Source organism: Pseudorasbora parva, chromosome 16, assembly GCF_024679245.1.
Source record: "Pseudorasbora parva isolate DD20220531a chromosome 16, ASM2467924v1, whole genome shotgun sequence".
Taxonomy (NCBI): domain Eukaryota; kingdom Metazoa; phylum Chordata; class Actinopteri; order Cypriniformes; family Gobionidae; genus Pseudorasbora; species Pseudorasbora parva.
Genome location: NC_090187.1, coordinates 23,087,991 through 23,110,360, shown reverse-complemented (window position 1 = coordinate 23,110,360; position 22,370 = coordinate 23,087,991). Strand labels below are relative to the sequence as shown.

Genomic DNA, 22,370 nt, shown 5'->3' with positions numbered 1-22,370 from the left:
TGATATATATATATATATATGTGTGTGTGAAATAATACACAATCTGTACATTTCAATATTATACAAGATTCAATGCGTTAGAACTGTAAATTGTTACAGCATAAAATGTTTAAAAATTATTCTTACAAGCTTTTTTTTTTGGTAACACTTTATTTTTGATAAGCCACTTTAGAGCTTTTACTAAATAACTTTGCAACTATATGTCTCTCATTAGAGAATTAGCCTGTTAAATTAGGTTTAGGTATAGTAGAATGAAGCTGACATGTACTTGCAAAATTTCTTATTCAGCAGAATGTCTGTTGGGGGAACCATCAAAATAAAAGTTTTAGCAGATATTAAGCAGATAGTCTACTAATACTCTAATTACTGCTAGTTGAAATATAGTTGCAAAGTTACTTATTGTTAGAAGAATCAAAGTGGACGCAAAAAGTTTTACCGCTTGTTTTTGCTTTTAATCAGATTGTAAAGAGGAGAAATGACAGGAAATATGGTGAAGTTAGCACGACTCGATTTGGCCGCATATTTCCACTGTGCCACATGTCCTAGCATATGTACTGCCCACCACACTATGTCTCTCTCATAAATGAGAAAGCATTTCCACAATGTTTACAATTTCGCCCACAAGTGCCGTTAGTGTTTCTATTTAGATCCGACAGCTATGCTCACCTTCGTGAACTCGTCCACCACTGCCTCCGGTGTGTCTCCAACCAGGATGTAGAAGTCCAAAATCCCTCCAATGGTCCGGAAGGTTACAGCGGGAGCAGGCTGGATAGTCACCTCTGGATAGTCACACAGACATGAACAACTTGAATTGCCCTAATTTGACCTCAAGCAAAAGCGGCCATTCCAAACACACAAGCACATCAAGATGCGCTATATATGCCGTGCACAGACATTACAAATCATGTTGCTGAAGATTATGACTTTAGCCCACGGCAAAGCTCATGTTTGTGATCAGCAATGCAGCAAAAAAAAAGTCAATGCCAATGACAATATAAAATAACGGTTTACCCATAGCATTGCTGTTCATGAGGAAAACGCCAATGGATTGGCCGCTCTCATCTTCCAGACATGTGAAATAGGGATAGTGGCCGTACAGGTTGTGTGTGCCCTGGGGTAGGAAAAAAGCATTAAGGTTTTGTAATGGCAAATTTCAACCTTTAAATCAATTTACGAGACAGTTTAGAAAATTAATGTTACATGATCTTGAAACACAAATGCCAGGATAATCCCATTCAGAAGTGCTGCACTCTAAATGTTTCATTAACCTAAACAATGTGCTTCATGTGAAATATTTAAATTGTTCTATTCATGTTAATATGACAAAATGAACCTGATTACATCAGGTTAAACCAAAGTAATATGCAAGAGTGGTCACACATTGAGATGTAAAACAGAACTGTAGCTTTGTAATGGAAATGAAATGATGTCTAGCTTAGGCTACTACACTGAGGATTCCCTTTGATAACTGGCAAACAAATATAAAATGGTTGTCAGTTTGTTGACAACTAATACCCTTTTTGGTAACACTTTAGTATGGGGAACACATATTCACTATTAACTATGACTTTTGCCTCAAAAATAAAAAAAAATAATAAAAAAAATCTAATTAACTGCTTATTAATAGTTAGCAAGGTCATTTTTTGTAGTGTCTATGTTTAGGTATTGGATAGAATTAAAGGGTTAGTTCACCCAAAAATGAAAATTTGCCCATGATTTACTCACCCTCATCCTAGGTGTATATGACATTCTTCTTTCAGACAAATACAATTTGAGTTACATTAAAAAAGTCCTGGCTAATCCAAGCTGTATAATAGCAGGGATTGTTGCTCTGTTTTTGAAGTTCATACAAATTCATCTGTCCATCAATTAACGTGTTCCACACGGCTCCGAGAGGTTAATAAATGCCTTTGGAAGTGAACTGATGCGTTTGTGTGAGAAAAATATCCATGTCCATTTTTTGTATTAAAGTTACGAAAGTTAAGAATCACCTTCCGTATTCAGTTTATGGAAAAAAAGTGTTGAAAGTGCTTCTGCGATTCAAAGGCTTGCACGAGCAGATACGCTCATCAGATTTTGCGTATGCATCTTGAGCTTCGAGAAGGAACTTTCAACACTTTTCCACGGAAGGCGATCGGGCGGAACTTTAATAAAAAAAAATAAAAAAAATATGGATATTTTTCTTTCAAAAACAATCCCTGCTATTATAAAGCTTGGATTAGCCAGGACTTTTTTAATATAACTCCGATTGTATTCATCTGAAAGAAGAATGTCATATTCGCCTAGGATGACTTGAGGGTGAGTAAATCATGGGCTAATTTTCATTTTTGGGTGAACTATCCCTTTAAGGGATGTGCAATAAGGTCATGTAATTTATACACTCTAAAAAATGCTGGGTTAAAAACAACCCAAGTTGGGTTGAAAATGCACCGACCCAACAATTGGGTTGTTTTAACCCAATGGTTGAGTTGTTCTTACCCAGCAATTGGGTTGTCTTAAGCAACATTTAACCCAACCACTGGGTTAAAACAACTCAACCACTGGGTTAAAACAACTCAACCATTGGGTTAAAACAACTCAATTGTTGGGTCGGTGCATTTTCAACCCAACTTGGGTTGTTTTTAACCCAGCATTTTTTAGAGTGTAAGGATCAGATCAGTTAGAAATATAGCTCATTAAAGGAAATGTTCACCAAAAATGACATTTACTCATTTATTAATTTCTTCTCTGGAACACAATATATTACTCATGCGTTATATTTTATTTCCTCTGATTTCATGCAATCATTTAAAGTTGTAATTCACTGAAAATCTTGATATCCACCCTAGATCTCCGAAAAGTAGTCATGTTGTTCAGGGTTGTGTTTCCCGTACAACGACGTAACTCACTGCTTAACTAATGTCACGCAGGTGGTGGAGTTATAACTTCTTTTAATGAATCCATTTAAGGCTGAATTAATGCTAGATTTGTTAATAATGTAAATTATGGACATGACATCTGAGGACTTAGATTTTCTTAGTTATTTTCCTTTATTTTCAGATTCAATCATTGGCTCATCCTTACTTTCTAGAGCACGTACGCACTAAACAGTGCTTTATATCTCTTGTAAATAAAAGACATAGATGCTGAATGTCAGCTTGCTAATTTTGCTCAAAATTAAGTCCACATATCATGCAAAAATGAAACTATGCTTCTAACCACAAGTTGAGAGCTGGTTTCGGGAAACACAGACTGATTGAACTATGCTGAAAATGACGGATTTTGCGACCATAGGCTAACGACATTCTCGGGAAACGCACCCCAGATTGATTCATTTCTTACATTCAATGCACTTACCAAAATCTTAAATAGTTTTGCCTGTAGTTTGAAATTATCCTATGCGCATTCAGACTCATTTTGCCAGCATAGAGCACATATAGTGCATGAGGTGTATGAACTTTTTCTATGATATGCTTTTGCATCCCTTTTGAAGCTCGGCTTCAAGAAAGTAAGTCATACTGGTTTGGAATAGTGAAAATGTTTGACTCACGCCATTGGGAAACGCATCTCTTGTGAAGATGGGCCAGGTCCTCCAGTTGGTGTCATGGCGGAAGGTCTGATGGACATGCTCTCCAAGTCCATAAATATTGTGAGAGGGGAGTTTAGCCGAGAGCTGAAGGTACTGATCAGCAAACACCAGCGGCCCGAGGGTTGTGTCAAACCTGACGGAGCAAGAGAGTTAGAAATGTTGTTGATATACAGTAAACCCTGCATCACTGTTCAGTTTGTGGGTGAACGTCATGGAACCTGTCAAGAACATGTACCGGTTCACCCTTCCGGCATGTCATCAAGAGCGGTCCGAAAACACTCAACATGCACGTCCCAAGCACACAAAAACACAAATATTGACTGATAGATGGATTCTATTGTTCATCTTCTGATTGAACAATGACTGCTATTCTCATAACCACAGTTAAAATGATTGCTAAGAATCATTCTGGCATATATATATATATATATTGTGACAAGTGTCCCGAGCGCTCATCAGCGTCGCCCTGGAAACAAGGCGGGAACACCTGCACCCGCTCATCACAGGCTGAGCCGTCACAGCTGCAACTCATCAGCGGGCGGCTTTATAAGCCTGCCCGCCGCCCAAAGAGGTGAGAGATGTCTCCAGAAGACTCGGCTAACTGTTGTCTCCATTCTCCCTCCAGAGAGCAGCGTGTGACGGCCAGCACTCACTCTGAGCACGGATCCAGATCACCGCGAGCACCGAGGACGCAAGAAGAGACCACACCGAGCACGGAGCACCGCACTCAACGCACTTTCACTTTCACTTTGTTCAATAAATCCACCCTTCGGGGAAATTCACCTGCCCTCCTGTGTCGTGTACTTCTTCACCCCGTCACACTGGTGGAGAATGCGGGCAAGAGTGTGAAGAAGTACCGACATCAGGTTCACGTGGAGTGGTTCCCGTTTCCCCGAGACTTTTTCCCTGGATTTATTTTTTCCCCACACTCATTGGTTTTTTCCCTCTGTTTCCCCAGGTGGCGCTCCTCCCTGCAACGATGGACGAACTGTTGAAACACCTCACCGAGGTGAGCATCCGCCAGCAGCAAATTATGGAGCATATGGCCTCTCGACAAGACACTACCGAGCGGGAGCTGCTCACACTGCGGGCGGCCGCGGCCCAACGCGCTCCGCTGCCTGACCCTCGCGCCCAAGCAACCCAACTCATGCCACGGATGACCGAGCACGACGATGTCGCCATATACCTGGAGATGTTTGAGACCATCGCTACCCGCGAGGCGTGGCCAGAGGATGAGTGGGCCCGCATCGTCGCCCCGCTGTTGACCGGGGATGCGCAGCGGGCGTACTTCGCGCTTCCCCCTGCGCAAAGCACTTCGTATGCGGTGCTAAAGAAAGAGATCCTGGGCCGTGTCGGGCTATCCGCGATCAGCGCTGCACAACTCTTCCATGACTGGTCCTATGACCCACGGCGCCCGCCCAGACTCCAAGCCGCGGATCTCTCCCGTCTGGCACAACACTGGTTGCTGGCCGAGGGTTCCACCGCCATCCAGGTAGCGGAGCGCGTCGTCATTGACCGCCTCCTGCGCGCGCTCCCGCGCCACCTCCGTCAAGCCGTGGGGATGCGGAAGCCCACCACCAAGGATGAGCTGGTCGAGGCTATTGAGCTGGCGGATGCCACCTTCCACCGGGAGGTCGGGGAGCGAGCGTCGCCTTTTCCCCGAAGGGTGGTCCAGGAGCGACGCACGCCGGAGGGTACCTCGCGACCAGTAGGCAGGCCGGCGGTTCCCGGGCCTCCGGACGAGCCCATGCCCACCGAAGCCCCGCGATCCCCTGGACGAGCATGGCTGGCAGGCTGCGCCGTGCACACAGAGAACGCGCCGCGGGCGGAGGTGAAGATTAACGGCCGTCCCTTCCTGGCTCTCCTGGACTCCGGCAGCGCCATCAGCCTCGTACAGGCGGCAATCCTGCCGCCGCGAGGAGATTCGAAGACCTCCGTCCCCATTGTGTGTGTGCACGGCGATACCCGAGAAGTCCCCGCACGTCGCGTGTCCATCGAGGCCGCCCCGGGCACCTGGGCCATCGAAGTCGGGATCGTCAAGGATCTGCCGGTCCCCGTGTTGCTCGGAAGGGACTGGCCGGGGTTCGACCGTCTCCTCACCGCCGCCACTCAGCCTGTCAGCCAGCCCGGGAGCCGCCCAAAGCGCCGGACCGCGCGGAGACCCAGACGGCGTCCTGTGCTGCTGGCTTCGGACAGCCCCCGAGATGGTGAGTCCACCCCCCAAGCGGCTAACCTATTCTATGATCTCTTCCAGCAGGTCTCGGGGGCCGGGGCGTTCGCCCGCGAGCAGCACGAGGACGACCGTCTGAAGCACTGCTGGGCTCAAGTACGGGTCGCGGAGGGGAAGGACCTACAGCCCGCGCCGCACCCTACGCCCCACTTCAGAATTGAACAAGGCCTGCTCTACTGTGTCGCTCAGCGAAGGGGGGAGGAAAAAAACCTGCTCGTCGTGCCCCGCAGCAAGACCGAGGCAGTGATGGAGATCGCCCACGCACACCCCATGGCAGGCCACCTCGGGGCTCAGAACACCATCCAACGGATCCGAGATCGCTTCCACTGGCCCGGCCTGGAGGCCGAGGTGAAGCGCTTCTGCCAAGCCTGCCCCACCTGCCAGCGGACATCGCCACGAGTTCCTCCCCCCAGCCCGCTGATTCCGCTGCCCATCATAGAGGTGCCCTTCGAGCGAATCGGAATGGATCTGGTGGGACCGCTGCCGAAGTCCGCCCGGGGGTTCGAACACATCCTCGTCATCGTGGACTATGCCACCCGCTACCCAGAGGCCATTCCCCTCCGGAAAGCCACCACCAAGGCCATCGCCCAGGAGCTCTTCCTTCTGTGTAGCCGGGTGGGCATCCCCGCCCAGATTCTGACTGACCAGGGCACCCCGTTCATGTCCCGGATGATGGCAGATCTCTGCAGGCTCCTGAAGGTCCAACAGCTCCGCACAACGGTGTACCACCCCCAGACCGACGGCCTCGTCGAGCGGTTCAACCAGACGCTCAAGCAGATGCTGCGGCGGGTGGCCGCCGAAGACCCGCGGGACTGGGACAAGATGCTGCCCTACGTCCTCTTTGGCATCCGGGAAGTCCCCCAAGCGTCCACCGGCTTCACCCCGTTTGAGCTCCTCTTCGGCCGGCAACCTCGCGGACTGCTCGACGTGGCCAAGGAGGCCTGGGAGCAACAACCGGGGGTACACCGTTCCACGATCGAACACGTGCGGCAGATGCGCGACAGGATCGACCGCGTGATGCCCATTGTCCGGGAGCACCTGGCCAAAGCCCAGCAGGCCCAACGGAGGCACTACGACCGGGCCGCCCAACCCAGAGAGTTCCAGCGCGGGGACCATGTCTTGGTCCTGGTCCCGACCGCCGCCTGTAAATTCTTGGCCACCTGGCAGGGTCCCTTCACGGTCGCCGAGAAGGTCGGGCCCGTCACCTACCGGGTCCGACAGCCTGGGAAGAGGAGAGCCGACCAGCTGTACCACATCAACCTCCTGAAGCGCTGGGTCGGGACCGGGCCCCAGCTCTCCGCGTTCACGGACTCCCCACCCGTGATGGTAGACATGGACCCCCAACTGTCGGCGGCCCAAAAGTCGGAGCTGCAACACCTGGTCAGTCAGTTTTCTGCGGTGTTCTCCCCTCGCCCCGGGCGGACTCACGTCTTGGAGCACGACGTCCGGACGGCCCCAGGAGTCGTCGTTCGGCAGCGGCCCTACCGTGTTCCGGAGGCTCGGCGACACGCCATTGAGGCAGAGGTACAGGAGATGTTGAGGTTAGGGGTCATCGAACCATCACGCAGCCCATGGTCCAGCCCGATTGTGATGGTCCCAAAGCCCGATGGCACCTTCCGCTTCTGCAACGACTTCCGCCGGCTCAACGAGGTCTCGGAGTTTGACGGCTATCCCATGCCCCGCGTAGATGAGCTGCTGGACCGCCTGGGGAGGGCGCGGTACATCTCCACCCTCGACCTCACGAAAGGGTATTGGCAGGTACCCCTCTCCGCTCAGGCCAAGCCAAAGACAGCCTTCTCCACTCCGAGCGGCCACTGGCAATACCGCGTCCTCCCTTTCGGCCTGCACGGAGCACCCGCCACCTTCCAGCGGCTCATGGACATCCTGCTCCGACCCCACCAAGCCTACGCGGCGGCCTACTTGGATGACGTGGTAGTACACTCCGAGACCTGGGAGGACCACCTGGACCGGCTGCGGAAGGTGCTGTCGGAGTTGCGTCGGGCTGGGCTGACCGCCAACCCCCGGAAATGCCACCTAGGACTCGCGGAGGCCAAGTACCTCGGCTACCAGGTGGGACGGGGCCTGATCCGACCCCAGGAGAAGAAGGTCTCGGCAATTCTCTCCGCTCCCCGTCCCGCCACGAAGACGCAGGTACGAGCCTTTTTGGGGTTGGCGGGTTACTATCGGTGCTTTATCCCTGACTTCTCCTCCTTAGCCTCTCCCCTGACAGACCTGACCAGGAAGGGGCTGCCAGAGAAGACCCAGTGGAGCACCGAGGCGGAGGCGGCGTTCCACCGCATCAAGTCGGCCCTCACCTCGGCACCGGTCCTACGAGCGCCCGACTTCAATAGCCCCTTCCTGCTACAAACGGACGCCTCCGACACCGGGTTGGGAGCCGTCCTCTCCCAGGTCACCGACGGCGAGGAACACCCGGTGATCTACATTAGCCGAAAGCTGACCCCAGCAGAACAGCGCTACGCAACCGTGGAACGGGAGGCGTTGGCCGTCAAGTGGGCAGTCCTGGAGCTCCGGTATTACCTCCTGGGCCGCCACTTCACCCTGACCACTGACCACGCACCACTACAATGGATGGCCCGGGCCAAGGAGACGAATGCCAGGGTGACGCGGTGGTTCCTGGCGCTCCAGGACTTCAACTTCACCGTCCAACATCGTGCCGGGACGGCCAACGCCAATGCCGATGGTCTTTCCCGGATGTGGTCAGCTTTCGCAGGTCTGTCAGGCTCCACTCCCCAACCCCCCCCAGTTTCCCCGCTTCTCCGCAGGACCAGGACGTCGCTTAGGGGGGGGGAGTGTGACAAGTGTCCCGAGCGCTCATCAGCGTCGCCCTGGAAACAAGGCGGGAACACCTGCACCCGCTCATCACAGGCTGAGCCGTCACAGCTGCAACTCATCAGCGGGCGGCTTTATAAGCCTGCCCGCCGCCCAAAGAGGTGAGAGATGTCTCCAGAAGACTCGGCTAACTGTTGTCTCCATTCTCCCTCCAGAGAGCAGCGTGTGACGGCCAGCACTCACTCTGAGCACGGATCCAGATCACCGCGAGCACCGAGGACGCAAGAAGAGACCACACCGAGCACGGAGCACCGCACTCAACGCACTTTCACTTTCACTTTGTTCAATAAATCCACCCTTCGGGGAAATTCACCTGCCCTCCTGTGTCGTGTACTTCTTCACCCCGTCACAATATATATATATATATATATATATATATATATATATATATATATATATATATATATATATATATATATATATATATATATATATATATATATATATATCTAAACTTGTAGTTATTAAATTAATATCACTAGAGATAAGGTAATCACTATATTATGGACACATAAGAAATACCAATGCTGAAACCCCTATATGAGTCATGCTTTCCTATGATTGAAGACATTATTATAAGGCTTTAAAGTGATAAAGTTTAGGAGATAAAAGATTACTGAATAATTTATTGTTTTGCAACATGTATACAGACAACGAGGCAATGGTCACGCAAAGGAAAATGTGCCTTTTGTTGACTGTGGTTTGGAAATAAGGCCCATTTCTCAATGGGCAATACGGCTATTGAAAGCTTTAATATAGAGAGCAGCATTTAATTTGGATCATTTGATGTACGTAAAAGGTCTGTTTCACACATATTGCATCTGCAGTGTTTGAGCATTGCAACAGCGGTCACACACTGAGCTTGTATAGTGTACAACTGAACTGTAGCTTTGTAATGGAAATAAAATGATGTCTAGCTTACTACACTAAGTATTTCCCTTGATAACTGGCAAACAAATATAAAATGGTTGTTGGTAACACTTTAGTATGGGGAACACATATTCACTATCTATGACTTTTGCCTTTTTGACTTTTCTGTTTAGGTATTGGGTAGGATTAAAGGGTTAGTTCCCCCAAAAATGATTTACTCACCCTAAAGTCATCCTAGGTGTATATGATATTTTTTCTTTCAGACGAATAAAATCTAAGTTATTCTCTTACACTCCTTGCCATTTTTTGGGATTTCCGCCTGGATTTGGCCTACTTAAATTGAAAAGCTTCCCATTCACACATACAGTGGTCTAGGTCTGAGAATTTGGTGTCATTTTACAGGAAACCCTTTGAAGTTACATAAAACACTGCGAAAAGCCATAAACATGTAAGTATATGTTGTCTAAGGTGTAATAACCCCCCAAAAAAGTAGGTGCTTTTTGATTTTTTTTTTCTCCATTAATTATTTTTTGAAAGTGTGTAACTCAGGCCCTGTGTGCTCTAAGACCCTGCAGACAGTTTGGGATGCTTCCACTAAATTACAGAAAATAGTGGAAAAAATAAGTTTGTCTATGTCATGTTGTATGACAGACTTATTCAAATGGGTCTGAAGGGATGACCCCCCTTTTCCCCCTCCCCCGACCCTGCTACACCCCTCCACCCTCCCACCACCATATACAGTAATATAAATGCAATATTCCAGTGTCATTAAATTAATTATATATGCTGGAAACATCCCAAACTGTCTGCAGGATCCTAGAGCACATAGGGCCTGAGTTACACACACAAATGTGTATTTATATATAAAAATCAAAAAGCGCCTAATTTTTTTGGAGGGGTTATAACAGCTTAGACAACATATACTTACATGTTTATGACTTTTAGCAGTGTTTTATGTAACTTTAAAGGGTTTCTTGTAAAATGACGCCAACATTTTAAACCTAGACCACTGTATGTGTGTATGGGAGGCTTTTCAATTTGAGTAGGCCAAATGAAGGCGGAAATGGCACCATAGTAATTTAGTGTAAATACATTACTTTGTGTAAAACAAATGCCAAAGTGATGCATATCTCCAGAAAGTAGAGACTCTAAGCTTCAAATGGTACCACATATGACATCATAGCTCCTCCACAGACATTTAAAATGGAAAGTAAATACATGACGATGTCATTCTGGACCCTGTACAGGGTCCTCAGAGTTTAAGAGGTTATATCAAAGGACGACTCCGGTGAAAAAATTAACCTAGGGGCAATTAACACATGGTTACCGAGTAGATCGTTCTCTGGGATGCGTTTCATGAAAATCGAATGTAAAGAGTTTTATCTTTAAAAAGAGTTTAGCTTATAACTCTTGTCTATGGGGCAGAGACTGAGTGAAATTAAACCGCTTCAGCAAGTCCATGTCCTCACGGACCTTAAGAGGTTAATACCACTAACAAGGCTCAAAATAGGCCTCACACTATCACGGTAGTATAATGAGGGTCATTTGTGTTCTGAAGATGAACAAAGGTCTTTGAACGGGTAAGCAATTATTGACAGAATTTTCATTTTTTGGTGAACTAACCATTTTCCATAAGTCACTGGGACGTACAAACTACTTGAACACGTGCAAGAAAACTAGAAATCAGGACTGGCCATTTACCCGCCTGTCTTTTTTTTTTAACAGTGCACAAAAACACACAGATGACAGCAGTAATAACAAAAGGAAACAAAACAATTTCCATCAACAGCATGTAGACATCGAGACATAGACAGGCTCCTTCACAAAAGGCTTGTTTGCATTGCTTCAGGCTTCTTTCAGACCTCTTCCGTTTCTCTTCATGTCTCTAATTTCCTTCTTTTTTGCTGTTATTGTGATTGCTCTTCATTTAGTCAAAGAAGCACTTTAAAATGATTCCGTGCTGTATTGTTAGCGAAGCTTTGAGCTCACAAAGAGTCAACACATGATCCATTTGTGAAAAGGAAGAGAAGAAATGAAAAGCTTTCAAGTGGACGGCACTCACAAGACTTTTTCGGGAGATGTTCTCCAAACTTTCAGTCCAAAGGGCTTATGGATCAGCTCCAGTCTGTATTTTAGGGTTCCGGTGGGGGGGCTGGAAGGGAGATTCTGCACATGCTCGTGAGGAACCTCATACCTGGCTTGCTTTGCATCAGTGATCTGGTAACAAAGAGAACATTGCACGTCATTATAAACATGTTCACACTGACATGATGGCACGGCTACTTGCATCAGTTTGTGAACAGACCTTAAATCGAAAGCGGTTTTCTGTCTGCATTTCAGCATAGAAGGTCAACTCTTTAATATCACCTCCAAATAGAGATGGAGCTTCCATTCTTGTCAGCTTGACCTCCATATCTACAGCAAAACATTTTCCAAGAAGTTGGTGAATTATCTGCTTTACTTGCTACATGGACAAATACAAACTTTTCAAAGTGCAATGATTTCACATTTGCAAACAATTACAAAAAAAGTGGGAAAGAAACATTGAACTAAACTGTATAATTTTAAAGTAGAAAAACTAAAAGTTAATGTATTAACCCCCAGGGGTCGGCAGTCCCACCATTATGACCACCTTGCTTATTTTTCTTTTCAGTGCGAAAGAGCCACAAAATACTACATTTTGGTAATGTAGGTGTTCTACATCATTCAAAACTGTTAAGTGTCTACTTTTATTGGTGTATATTCACAATAAAAACAAAATACGAAAAAAAAGGCAAACATGATGCCCAATCTGCCTCTTTCTCAATGAACATGTCACAAAATGAACTGTAACTTAGTGAATACTTGTCACACAAACATGAGACATGAAACGTGAAGAAATACTGAGAAATATATTCTTACATTTAAGCTTTTTTTTTAGTTCACAGTGCATTAATGTCAACAATACAACTTTAAAAAATGTAAAACCATCTGTAAAAATTAAAGTTTAGCATGTTATGTTAAAAGATAAAAACTGAAATTATTTTTTAATGTTAATTCAGCAGTATTTATCTGTTAAAGTGGATGTTGTTGTGATGACTTTTATTATGATGGTGTTTACTGTAAAGAGAGCGGAAGGAAGTAAAAGGGCAGGGGAAGAGAGAAAAAGTAAATAAACAGAGCGAGAGGCTGAGAAAATAGCTTGTCCGTGTCTGTGGGTTTTATTTTCATAATCATTAAGTTATTTTAGGATTTAAGCCTTGAAAACACCCACAAGCAAATACTACACATTCACTAAGATTAATAAATGCTGTAGAAGTGTTGATCATTCTTAGTTCATGTTAACTAATGATAACAAATTAAACGTTTTCTTGTAAATCACATTGGAACAATGTGCAATGGAAATATTTGTGCGGGAACTGGGGGATGTGTGGCTCTGGGTCCTTCATTCACTGTCGATGGGATTTTATAAGTTAGAAAAGTAAAAGCAAACCTCTCCCCAACAATCCAAATGATTTGAGGCATCATTAATGTCCATAGCAGAAATATTTACAAGTTGTATGAGGAGTTTATTGAAATCTCCAATCCATATTGTGAGCAACAGCAATGGTAAGCAAACACTGCTAAAATTATTTATTTATCACCACAAGACCAGGGTCAGTGGAAATGTTTCACACAATATCGCCATAAAATAGAATCATGAAAAGAGACAGTTCCCCTGATATAAAATTGCTCAAGTCTACAATGGTGATATCTCATGGTGACATCCACTATGCCACACCACTCCCAATTTTAAAATATACTCTGAATAACTTGCGACAAAAGAGGTAATACAAAGACTAAAATCTTAAACCCTGTGATATGTGTCATAATGTTTTATTACAGCAACATCTCAGTTCAGGATTAACTCACGTGTGACGTCAGGATAGTTTACGCTGTCCACACTGTAGCCGTGGTTTTTGGAGAAGAAGCACCAGGGGACGTTAGTCTCATTCAGGGGGCTCCAACAGCATGCTCTTTCTAAACATTTTTGCTGTAAGGACACAGGAATATTCAGAAAACCATGTTGGGAGTTTTTATGGAACGTAGGCCATGTTTACTGCAGTTTACCTGGGAAGCACCGCCATCTGGAAAACAGTCAACTCTCTCTCCATCTGGAATTTTGGGACAGTCCGGGACAATGTCTATTGGTATATCTGTTAATGATTATGAAGTAGGGGACAAATGAAAAAAAAGACCATCATGATATGCTTAAACAGATTTTTTACAGACAGCTCCATCCTACCTCATAATTGTTTTTATACTGTACAAATTGTATATTCTATCCCCCTATACTAATCCTACCCCTAACCCTACCTATCATAGAAAACGTTCTGCATTTTTTTTTTTTTTTTCAATAAAACATTGTTTAGTAGTATGTACGTAAGATTCAGGACATGTATTTGTAAATTATATTTGCATTGTAATACCAGTGTCATACCATGTCATAATCTAGGGCTGTCAATCGATTTAAATATATATAATTGCAATTAATCGCATGATTGTTATGACTTAACTCGCGATTCATCACAACTTAATTGCACATTTTTATCAGTTCTAAATGTACCTTAAATTAATATATTTCTTTAAGTTGGTTACACTCTAATCAACATGGCTATATGAACAAATATGCATATATATGTTTTTTTATTATTAGTGAAACCATACTCAGAGCATGAAGATTAGACATGTATCAAAAGTCACAGATGTTTTTCAAAGAACTGGTTCATGTCTCCTAAGCTTAAAAATTCAGAATAAGCAGTGATTTCTTTCATTTTAAGAATATAAATAAAGGGAGTTTTTACAATGGCAGTTTAGTTCAGAACGGGGCATGGTCCGCATGAAAGACTGGTAAAAGCTGTCATGCGGACCTGGGAGCGCACCACCTGAGACCGGATCCTGGAGGAGGTGCTCTGAGTTCGGTTGCACGTGAACTGTGCCTAGACTAATCCTACCCCTAACCATACCCATCACAGAAAAAATGCTACATTTCTACATTGTAATAAAACATTGACATTTGTAAATAAACACATTTAGGTCCTAATAAATCATATAAACACACACACACACACACACACACACACACACACACACACACACACACACACACACACACACACACACACACACACACACACACACACACATTCTTCTGAAATTCTTGAAGGCTTTGAATGAAATAATTTGCTCCTCTTTTGTAATTTGCTTTGGCTAAACATCTGCTAAATGCATACATGTCTTCAGTGTCACTTTTGATCAATTAAATTAATCCTTGCTAAATAAAAAAAAAAAAAAAAAGTATATACTAAGACACATTTTAAGACATGCAGTATGTATATAAAGTCCAGATATATAAAAACAAATAAAAACACTTCTAATCACACATCAGTTGAATTTTATTTTTTTATTTTGAGTTTTATTATATTAATCACAGTTTTGAAGTAAAAATCCTATATCTGATTTCACATTGATGTCTTTGAAACACTTCCTTAAAACTGTTGTAAAAATCACTAATAACCAAACTGTGGCTCATTGCCAAACAACATAAAGATACAAGGTCAGAATACTTCAATCGTACATAATTATTTTGTAATCATTGACCAGGATGGCATTTCAAAAAAGCATCATAAGCCTAAGTTGATAGTAGAACAATTGCTACCAATGATCTATACGATCAACTTAGGTTTTTTTAGCCTTTTTAAAATACATACAGAATATATACTCACATTTTTCACTCTGTTATATTGCAGCCATTTGCTAAAATCATTTAAGTTCCCTTTTTCTCATTAATGTACACAAAGCACCCCATATTGATAGAAAAACACAGAATTGTTGACATTTTTGCAGATGTATTTAAAAAGAAAACCTGAAATATCAAATGGTCCTAAGTATTCAGACCCTTTGCTGATACACTCATATATTTATCTCAGGTGCTGTCAATTTCTTCTGATCACCTTTGAGACACCTTTGTTCTACACCTTCATTTGAGTCCAGCTGTGTTTGATTATACTGATTGGACTTGATTAGGAAAGACACACACCTGTCTATATAAGACCTTAAGTGAATAAGCTCTAAGTGAATATCAATGACTTTGAATCATGATCATGAGGTCAAAGGAACTGCCCGAAGAGCTCAGAGACAGAATTGTGGCAAGGCACAGATCTGGCCAAGGTAACAAAAAATTCCGCTGCACTTAAAATTCCTAAAAGAACAGTGGACATTTAAGGAACATATCCCTTAAATTAAAGACATTTGGGATGACCAGAACTGAAGCTGGCCACTCGGCCAAACTGAGCTATTGAGGGAGAAGAGCCTTGGTGAGAGAAGTAAAGAAGAACCCAAAGATCACTGTGGCTGAGCTCCAGAGATGCAGTCAGGAGATGGGAGAAAGTTGTAGAAAGTCAACCATCACTGCAGCCCTCCCCTAGTCGGGGCATTAGTGGCCCGATGGAACCCTTTCCTCAGTGCAAGACACATGAAAGCCTGCATGGAGTTTGCCAAAAAAACACCTGAAGGACTCCAAGATGGTGAGAAATAAGTTTCTCTGGTCTGATGAGACCAAGGTAGAACCTTTTGACCTTAATTCTAAGCGATATGTGTAGAGAAAACCAGGCACTGCTCATCACCTGTCCAATACAGTCCCAATAGTGAAGCACAGGGGTGGCAGCATCATGCTGTGGGGGAGTTTTTCAGCTACAGGGACAGGACAACTGGTTGCATTCGAGGGAAAGATGAATGCAGCCAATTATAGGGATTTCCTGGACGAAAACCTTCTCCAGTCCAGAGTGCTCAAGACCTCACACTGGGCCGAAGGTTCACCTTCCAACAAGACAATGACCCTCACACAGCTAAAATAATGAAGGAGTTGCTTCACAACAAGCCCTGACATAAACCCAATTGAGCATCTCTGGAGAAATTGCTGTGCACCAACAGAACTGGAGAGGATCTGCAAGGAGGAATGGCAGAGGATCCCCAAATCCAGGCGTGAAAAACTTGTTGCACCTTACCCAAAAAGACTCATGGCTGTATTAGATCAAAAGGGGGATTCTACTAAATACTGAGCAACGGGTCTGAATACTTAGGACCATGTGCTATTTCAGTTTTTCTTTTTTTCATCAATCTGCAAAAATGTCAACAATTTTGTGTTTTTCTGTTAATGTGGGGTGCTGTGTGTACATTAATGAGAGAAAAAAAATACTTGATTGATTTTAGCAAATGGCTGCAATATAACAAAGAGGGCAAATTTTAAGGGGGTCTAAATACTAAATACTTTCCATACCCACTTTAAATATATAATTGTATTAATATAATTTTTGTAACCTGATCTCCATGAGTACCCTGCACCCCTAAAACAAGGTAATATGTATGAAACCATAGAGACTTCCCCCACCCATCCGGCTGTCCTAGGCTCAATTTGTTCCCTTTAAATATAAACCACTTGACCAACATCAGGCCGGTAAATTGAAATTGAGAGTGACATCTGTCATAATAACCCTGTCTGTGCATGCTTGAGTCCTCGTCCCCATGTCAGCCATTCACCAGTGTGTCTGTACACTGGCTCTGCTTTTGGTTTTCTCACTGCTGGGTGTCCTTGATAACAATCAGGTTGGACATATTTGTTTTACTTTAGTAGAACATCAAAGACTCGTTTTTCTCGCTGTCCTTGACGAGGCGGTGCATTTCTTTTATTTTTTATTTTTATAAACTAGTCCTCAAGAGCTGCAGTCCCACTGGACAATAGGTGTGCCCTCAGCCACAACGCTTTTTTGAGGTAATAATTTGTGTCTTATATCTCTGTTAAACATTACATAGGTAATTCCTACTATAGTAAATGCAATATTCAACGTGTAAAGAGGGAGTTAATGCATATTCATGTATCTGCATGAGTGTATGGATCATTTAAAGAGATTATACATTTTTATTACATACCTTCTCTGATCACCCCTGGTTCCCCAATGGCCAGTACAATGACCAATGCGACAGCGACCACCAGCACCAACGAAAACAACACCATCAGGGTCACCTCCAACCCTGAGAAGTGCCGCTTTCCCATCTGATTAACACACACACAAACACAACGTGTAAACAGCCATAAGCGTCCCGTAATTCATCTTCCTGCACATCTTAGACATACGCAGAACATGTCCTTGACTAATATTCAAAAGATTTTTGACTTTTGCCTTATTTTGTTTCCCCGCCCTTGGCTTAACCTTTTCTGTAATAGTCCTGCTTTTTGAGATGTATTCTTCCTGTCCGTGAAAGGTTTGGATGCGTGAATCATTCAACAATAACAACAGGTCAAAACAGTCAGAAAGTTCTAGAACACACATAGTCTTTGATCCCAATTCTTCATTAAAGGGATAGTTCACCCAAAAATGCTTTTGTCATCATTTATTAGCTCACTCTCCAACCTGCATGAGTTTCTTTCTCCTGTTAAACACAAAAGAAGATATTTTAAAGAATGTTAGTAATCAGACAGTAGCCATTGACTTCTATAGTTTTTTTTTTTTCCTGTTGAAGTCAGGGCCTACCGTCAACTGTGTGATTACCAAAATTCTTTAAAATATCTTCTTTTGTGTTCAAAAGAAGAAAAAAACCTCAGAGTTTGGGAACAACTTAAGGGATAGTAAGTGGTGAGAACATTTTTAGGTGAACTATTCCTTGGGTGAACTATCCCATTGACTTCCATAGTATTTGTTTTTCCTACAATTGAAGTCAATGGCTACTGTCAACTGTTTGATTACCAAAATTCTTTAACAAAAATATCTTCTTTTGTGTTTTGTCAACTTGAGGGTGAGAAAGTGATGACATAATTGTTTTTTTGGGTGAACTGTCCCTCCCTTTAAGCCTGTTAATGTTGTCCAATTGGTGTTTCTTCTCCATTTTCTGCTTTGTTTCATTCAAAAAGAGGAACTTAATGCTGCATCAGTAACAATCTGTTCTCAGTTAGATTTTCGCTAAATACTCCCCGCTTTATGTCGTCTTCCATCTTTTCTTTGAACCCAACTCTGTCTTTTTCAACAAAACACCAGATTTTTCAGTATTCAAAAAAATATTGTTCACTTGAACAGATTCGTATGACAAAAAAGAAAAGCCACATAATTGTTCTTATGGATCAAACAGTCTCGATTTAATTTCAGTACTTCAAAGTTAAATGGATTGTTTTTCATTTTCACAGCAGCTTGTGGGGTGAAGTTATCCTATCAAGATACAACGTTTGGAAATAATTCTTGTCTAGCTAAACAACTGAACATTTCTACGAAGCATAAGTGTGTCAAAATCATCTTTCGGCAGCTGAATTTATACATGGGTATCTTATGTTATTTTAGAAAAAACTCAGATGTCAATGAATTTACATACACACGCACACACATTTAAATATATAAATTATTTTGTCCTACCTTCACTGTTGTTAGTAGGAAATTAGCTGCTGTTAATTCCTTCCTTTCCAGTCCGGAGCACGCTAAAGAAGAGCGGATCTAGACTCTCTGTTTTATGTTACAAAGGAACAAATTTAAAATCCAGAGTGGGTGTGTTTATTGTTTTACAGCTTTACAACCAGAAATTGTTTTTCGTGATGAGTCTCTACCAGAGGTCATGGTTATGAAGTAGTGCTCCTTGAGACAACTGTCTTTGTATCCATTCAGGAATCATTAACAGACAACGGCTCGACCATATGTTGCTCACGCTGTGCTGTTTGTTTACTTAACATGACAAAGCATTTCTTCTTATCCACCTGGACTGATGGTAATGGACACTTTATCATTACATTGTTTATCGGTACATTTTACAATCCCCATTCTGTCAAACGAGTGAGCTGTTATGGAAAGTCTTTAGCACTGCATCTGTGTTGAATAAAAATCATTTTGCACATTTCCTGTTCCAAAAATATTGCATGAACTCTTTCTGACTGCTTCAAAGAAGCAATTAGACAAGTCTGGCTTCATGAGACGTTCAGATTTAAGCTCTGAATGTGTGATTTTCTTTCAGTAATGTGTTGAATGAGAGCTTAGAGACATACAATTATTCTCGGGCTAATACGTATGTTTTAATGAAGCAATTACATGTGTCATTTTTGGGCCTCTTTAAGTCTTTAGGTTGGATTGTTTTATGATCTGAGGATTGACCTTCGACCCAAAATAAATGAGTGAAACAAAAAGTCTGTCTTTTTGGAGGTGTTTTGTTCTTGCTTTTCTCATTATTGATGGATGGATGGATGGATGGATGGATGGATGGATGGATGGATGGATGGATGGATGAATGGATGGGTGGATGGATGGATTGGTGGATGGATGGATGGGTTGATGGATGGATGGATGGATGGATGGATGGATGGATGGATGGGTGGAGGATTGGTGGATGGATGGTTGGATGGATGGATGGATGGATGGATGGATGGATGGATGGATGGATGGATGGATGGATGGATGGATGGATGGATGGATGGATGGATGGATGGATGGATGGATGGATGGATGGGTACCACATACACACTGAAGGAGGTGTGATGCTCGCAACGTTTTCAGCCTCTGCCATCTCACTATGTGAGTATGAGGACATGAATACATGCGCTTCATCTCCAGAGCCACTCTGAGAATCACTACATGAGCATTTTACCGTTTAGTTTGAGAAGCAAAAAACATACGTCATACAACCACAGAAATGTTTCCAGGGCAACCCATCAAAATAAAAAGTTCACTTTAACTGAACAGAAATGTATTAGGCTATTATTGTATAGTATTTAGCTATGTCTCAATGTAATAATAACACTAACACTATTAATAATAATTAAATTATTATTATTATTATTATTATTATTATTATTATTATTATTATTATTATTATTATTATTATTATTAATTATTATTATTATTATTATTATTATTATTATTATTATTATTATTATTATTATTATTATTATTCTTTGGTGTGCATAGAGGGTTTCTTGACATCCCTGAGGCCATGCGTCCACCAAAGCATGTTTATCCAGCTGAAAAGCCTGACGCTCTGCTAAAAATACACCTTGCTGTGAGTGCTAAAGAGCATTTTGGCAGGTTTTTTGTACTTTTATTATTATTATTATTATTTTTATTTATTTTTTCAATTGAGGCACTTTGCTTTCAATGATGCAGAATATCTGCAGAAGTGTTCATTTCACAGATACTCTGTTTCGTATTGTTCCTAAGTAAAAATTCAGATGTAAGGTAGAGTATCTGCTTTGGCTCTTTTGTATTATTTTGTTCTGTTATTATGCTTCTTGTCATCTCGCCCCCTTGGATTTTTAGGGTTCTATCTGATGTTTTTGCATTTTTGCACTCAAAAATGTAGTTATTCACATATTCTTATTCTGTGACAACTTATTTACATTATGGGATATTTTTGATTTTTAAAGTTGTGTACATTTTGGGACTTTTTATTGAAAAAAACAAAAAGGTTATATTTACAAAGTCGTACTCTGACTTGGCTCTATAAGGTTCTATCTGTACACTTCAAATGTACAAAAGAGGACCAATCAGGATCAACTTTATGTATCGTGTTGCCGGCTTTTTCCTTAACAGGAAAGATCGCAGACGCACAATGGCTGCGTCCGAACACCTTGGCCACTGACTCGTTGCCTCGCTGCCTTAAGAGGCAATGGCTTGTAAGGCAGCGTTTTGTGCATGAAGGCAGCTCTCGAATCTGATTTCAGACAGACTTCTAAGACAGTGTAACAGTTCAATGATCTACAGCTAAATAGAGCGAGCTTTGGTGAGAACTAAACAAATATTTAATTACTACATTAGTTATTTCTCGCTAGAAATGATATCACAAGTGGAAAATATTGGTAAAAAGCGCACATTTACACACAAACTGACCAGCAAACACAACATTTGGATCTTATTTTCCCAGCTCAAATGTCACTGAATGGAAAGCACAGGATTGTGAGATATCAAAGGCAGTGAAGGATACATATATGCTGCCTTCAAAAATCAATCAGATGAAGGTATCTCAGGAGACAGGAAGTAGAGCAAACATTAGATTCAGACGTGGCTCGATGCCTTCCTGCCTTCAAATGTGTCCTCCGAAGGCAGCATTTTCCAGGTTTTGGACGCAGCCAGTGTCTGGGAGGATTATGGAATGCAACGCAAAGTTTGTAAGAAACTTCAATCAATCGACAAATTTATTTTCAGTTTTTAAAGTCTTAAAATGTCTTTTTTTTTTTTTTTTTTTTTTTTACAATATTAAGTCTTAAAGATCAAATAGTCAACATTTTAATTGATGGGGTCTTAATTACAACAATAAACTTTTGCATGTTATTTCATCCATACTGATGTCTAAGAAAGCCATTTTACCTGGCCTACATTAGGTGGAATAAAGTCCTGCCCAGATGTATTACAGTAGCTGCTTTGTGTCTAAACAAAAGAAAGATTAACAATACTGTAATGTGTTTAATTACCCAGCAAATTGGTACCAAAAATTAACATCTGCACTGGACAAAATATTTAGACCTACCTTGCTTCATTTGAAATGTCCTAAATACTTGGAAGTGCTAAAAATATGAAATAAATGTCATAGAAAGGATCTGTACATTTCTTGTCTATAACCACCCACTGCACCACTGCAACTTATACCAACAACGGAAATAAGCGCAGTTACAATAGCAAAATATGTGGGAGAGCGTTGCTTTAATGTGACTATATTGTATTGCAATAGGTAGCACTTCAAAGTCAATACCAAACCAAAACTAGTTAGCAAATCATTTACAATTGAAATAATTTAATGACAAAATCTGGGTATGGTTACACTTAAAATAGTTACAAAATAGATAAATGAGATGATAAAACTTATACCATA

General features: G+C 42.5%; 1 protein-coding gene across 1 annotated transcript in view; it reads right to left on the bottom strand.

Moving 5' to 3' along the window:
• si (sucrase-isomaltase) overlaps positions 1-19,734 on the bottom strand; it is an 89,883-nt gene extending 70,149 nt beyond the window's left edge. The window contains exons 1-9 of the mRNA XM_067419975.1: positions 18,938-19,734; positions 17,466-17,589; positions 13,608-13,693; positions 13,410-13,530; positions 11,824-11,933; positions 11,581-11,735; positions 3,530-3,701; positions 1,012-1,111; positions 667-779 (exon numbers count right to left, since the gene is read on the bottom strand). Of these exons, the coding sequence (XP_067276076.1) occupies positions 667-779; positions 1,012-1,111; positions 3,530-3,701; positions 11,581-11,735; positions 11,824-11,933; positions 13,410-13,530; positions 13,608-13,693; positions 17,466-17,589 (981 nt within the window). The 5' untranslated portion in view covers positions 18,938-19,734. The remainder of the gene's footprint in view (positions 1-666; positions 780-1,011; positions 1,112-3,529; positions 3,702-11,580; positions 11,736-11,823; positions 11,934-13,409; positions 13,531-13,607; positions 13,694-17,465; positions 17,590-18,937) is intronic.
• Between the last annotated feature and the right edge of the window lie 2,636 nt (positions 19,735-22,370).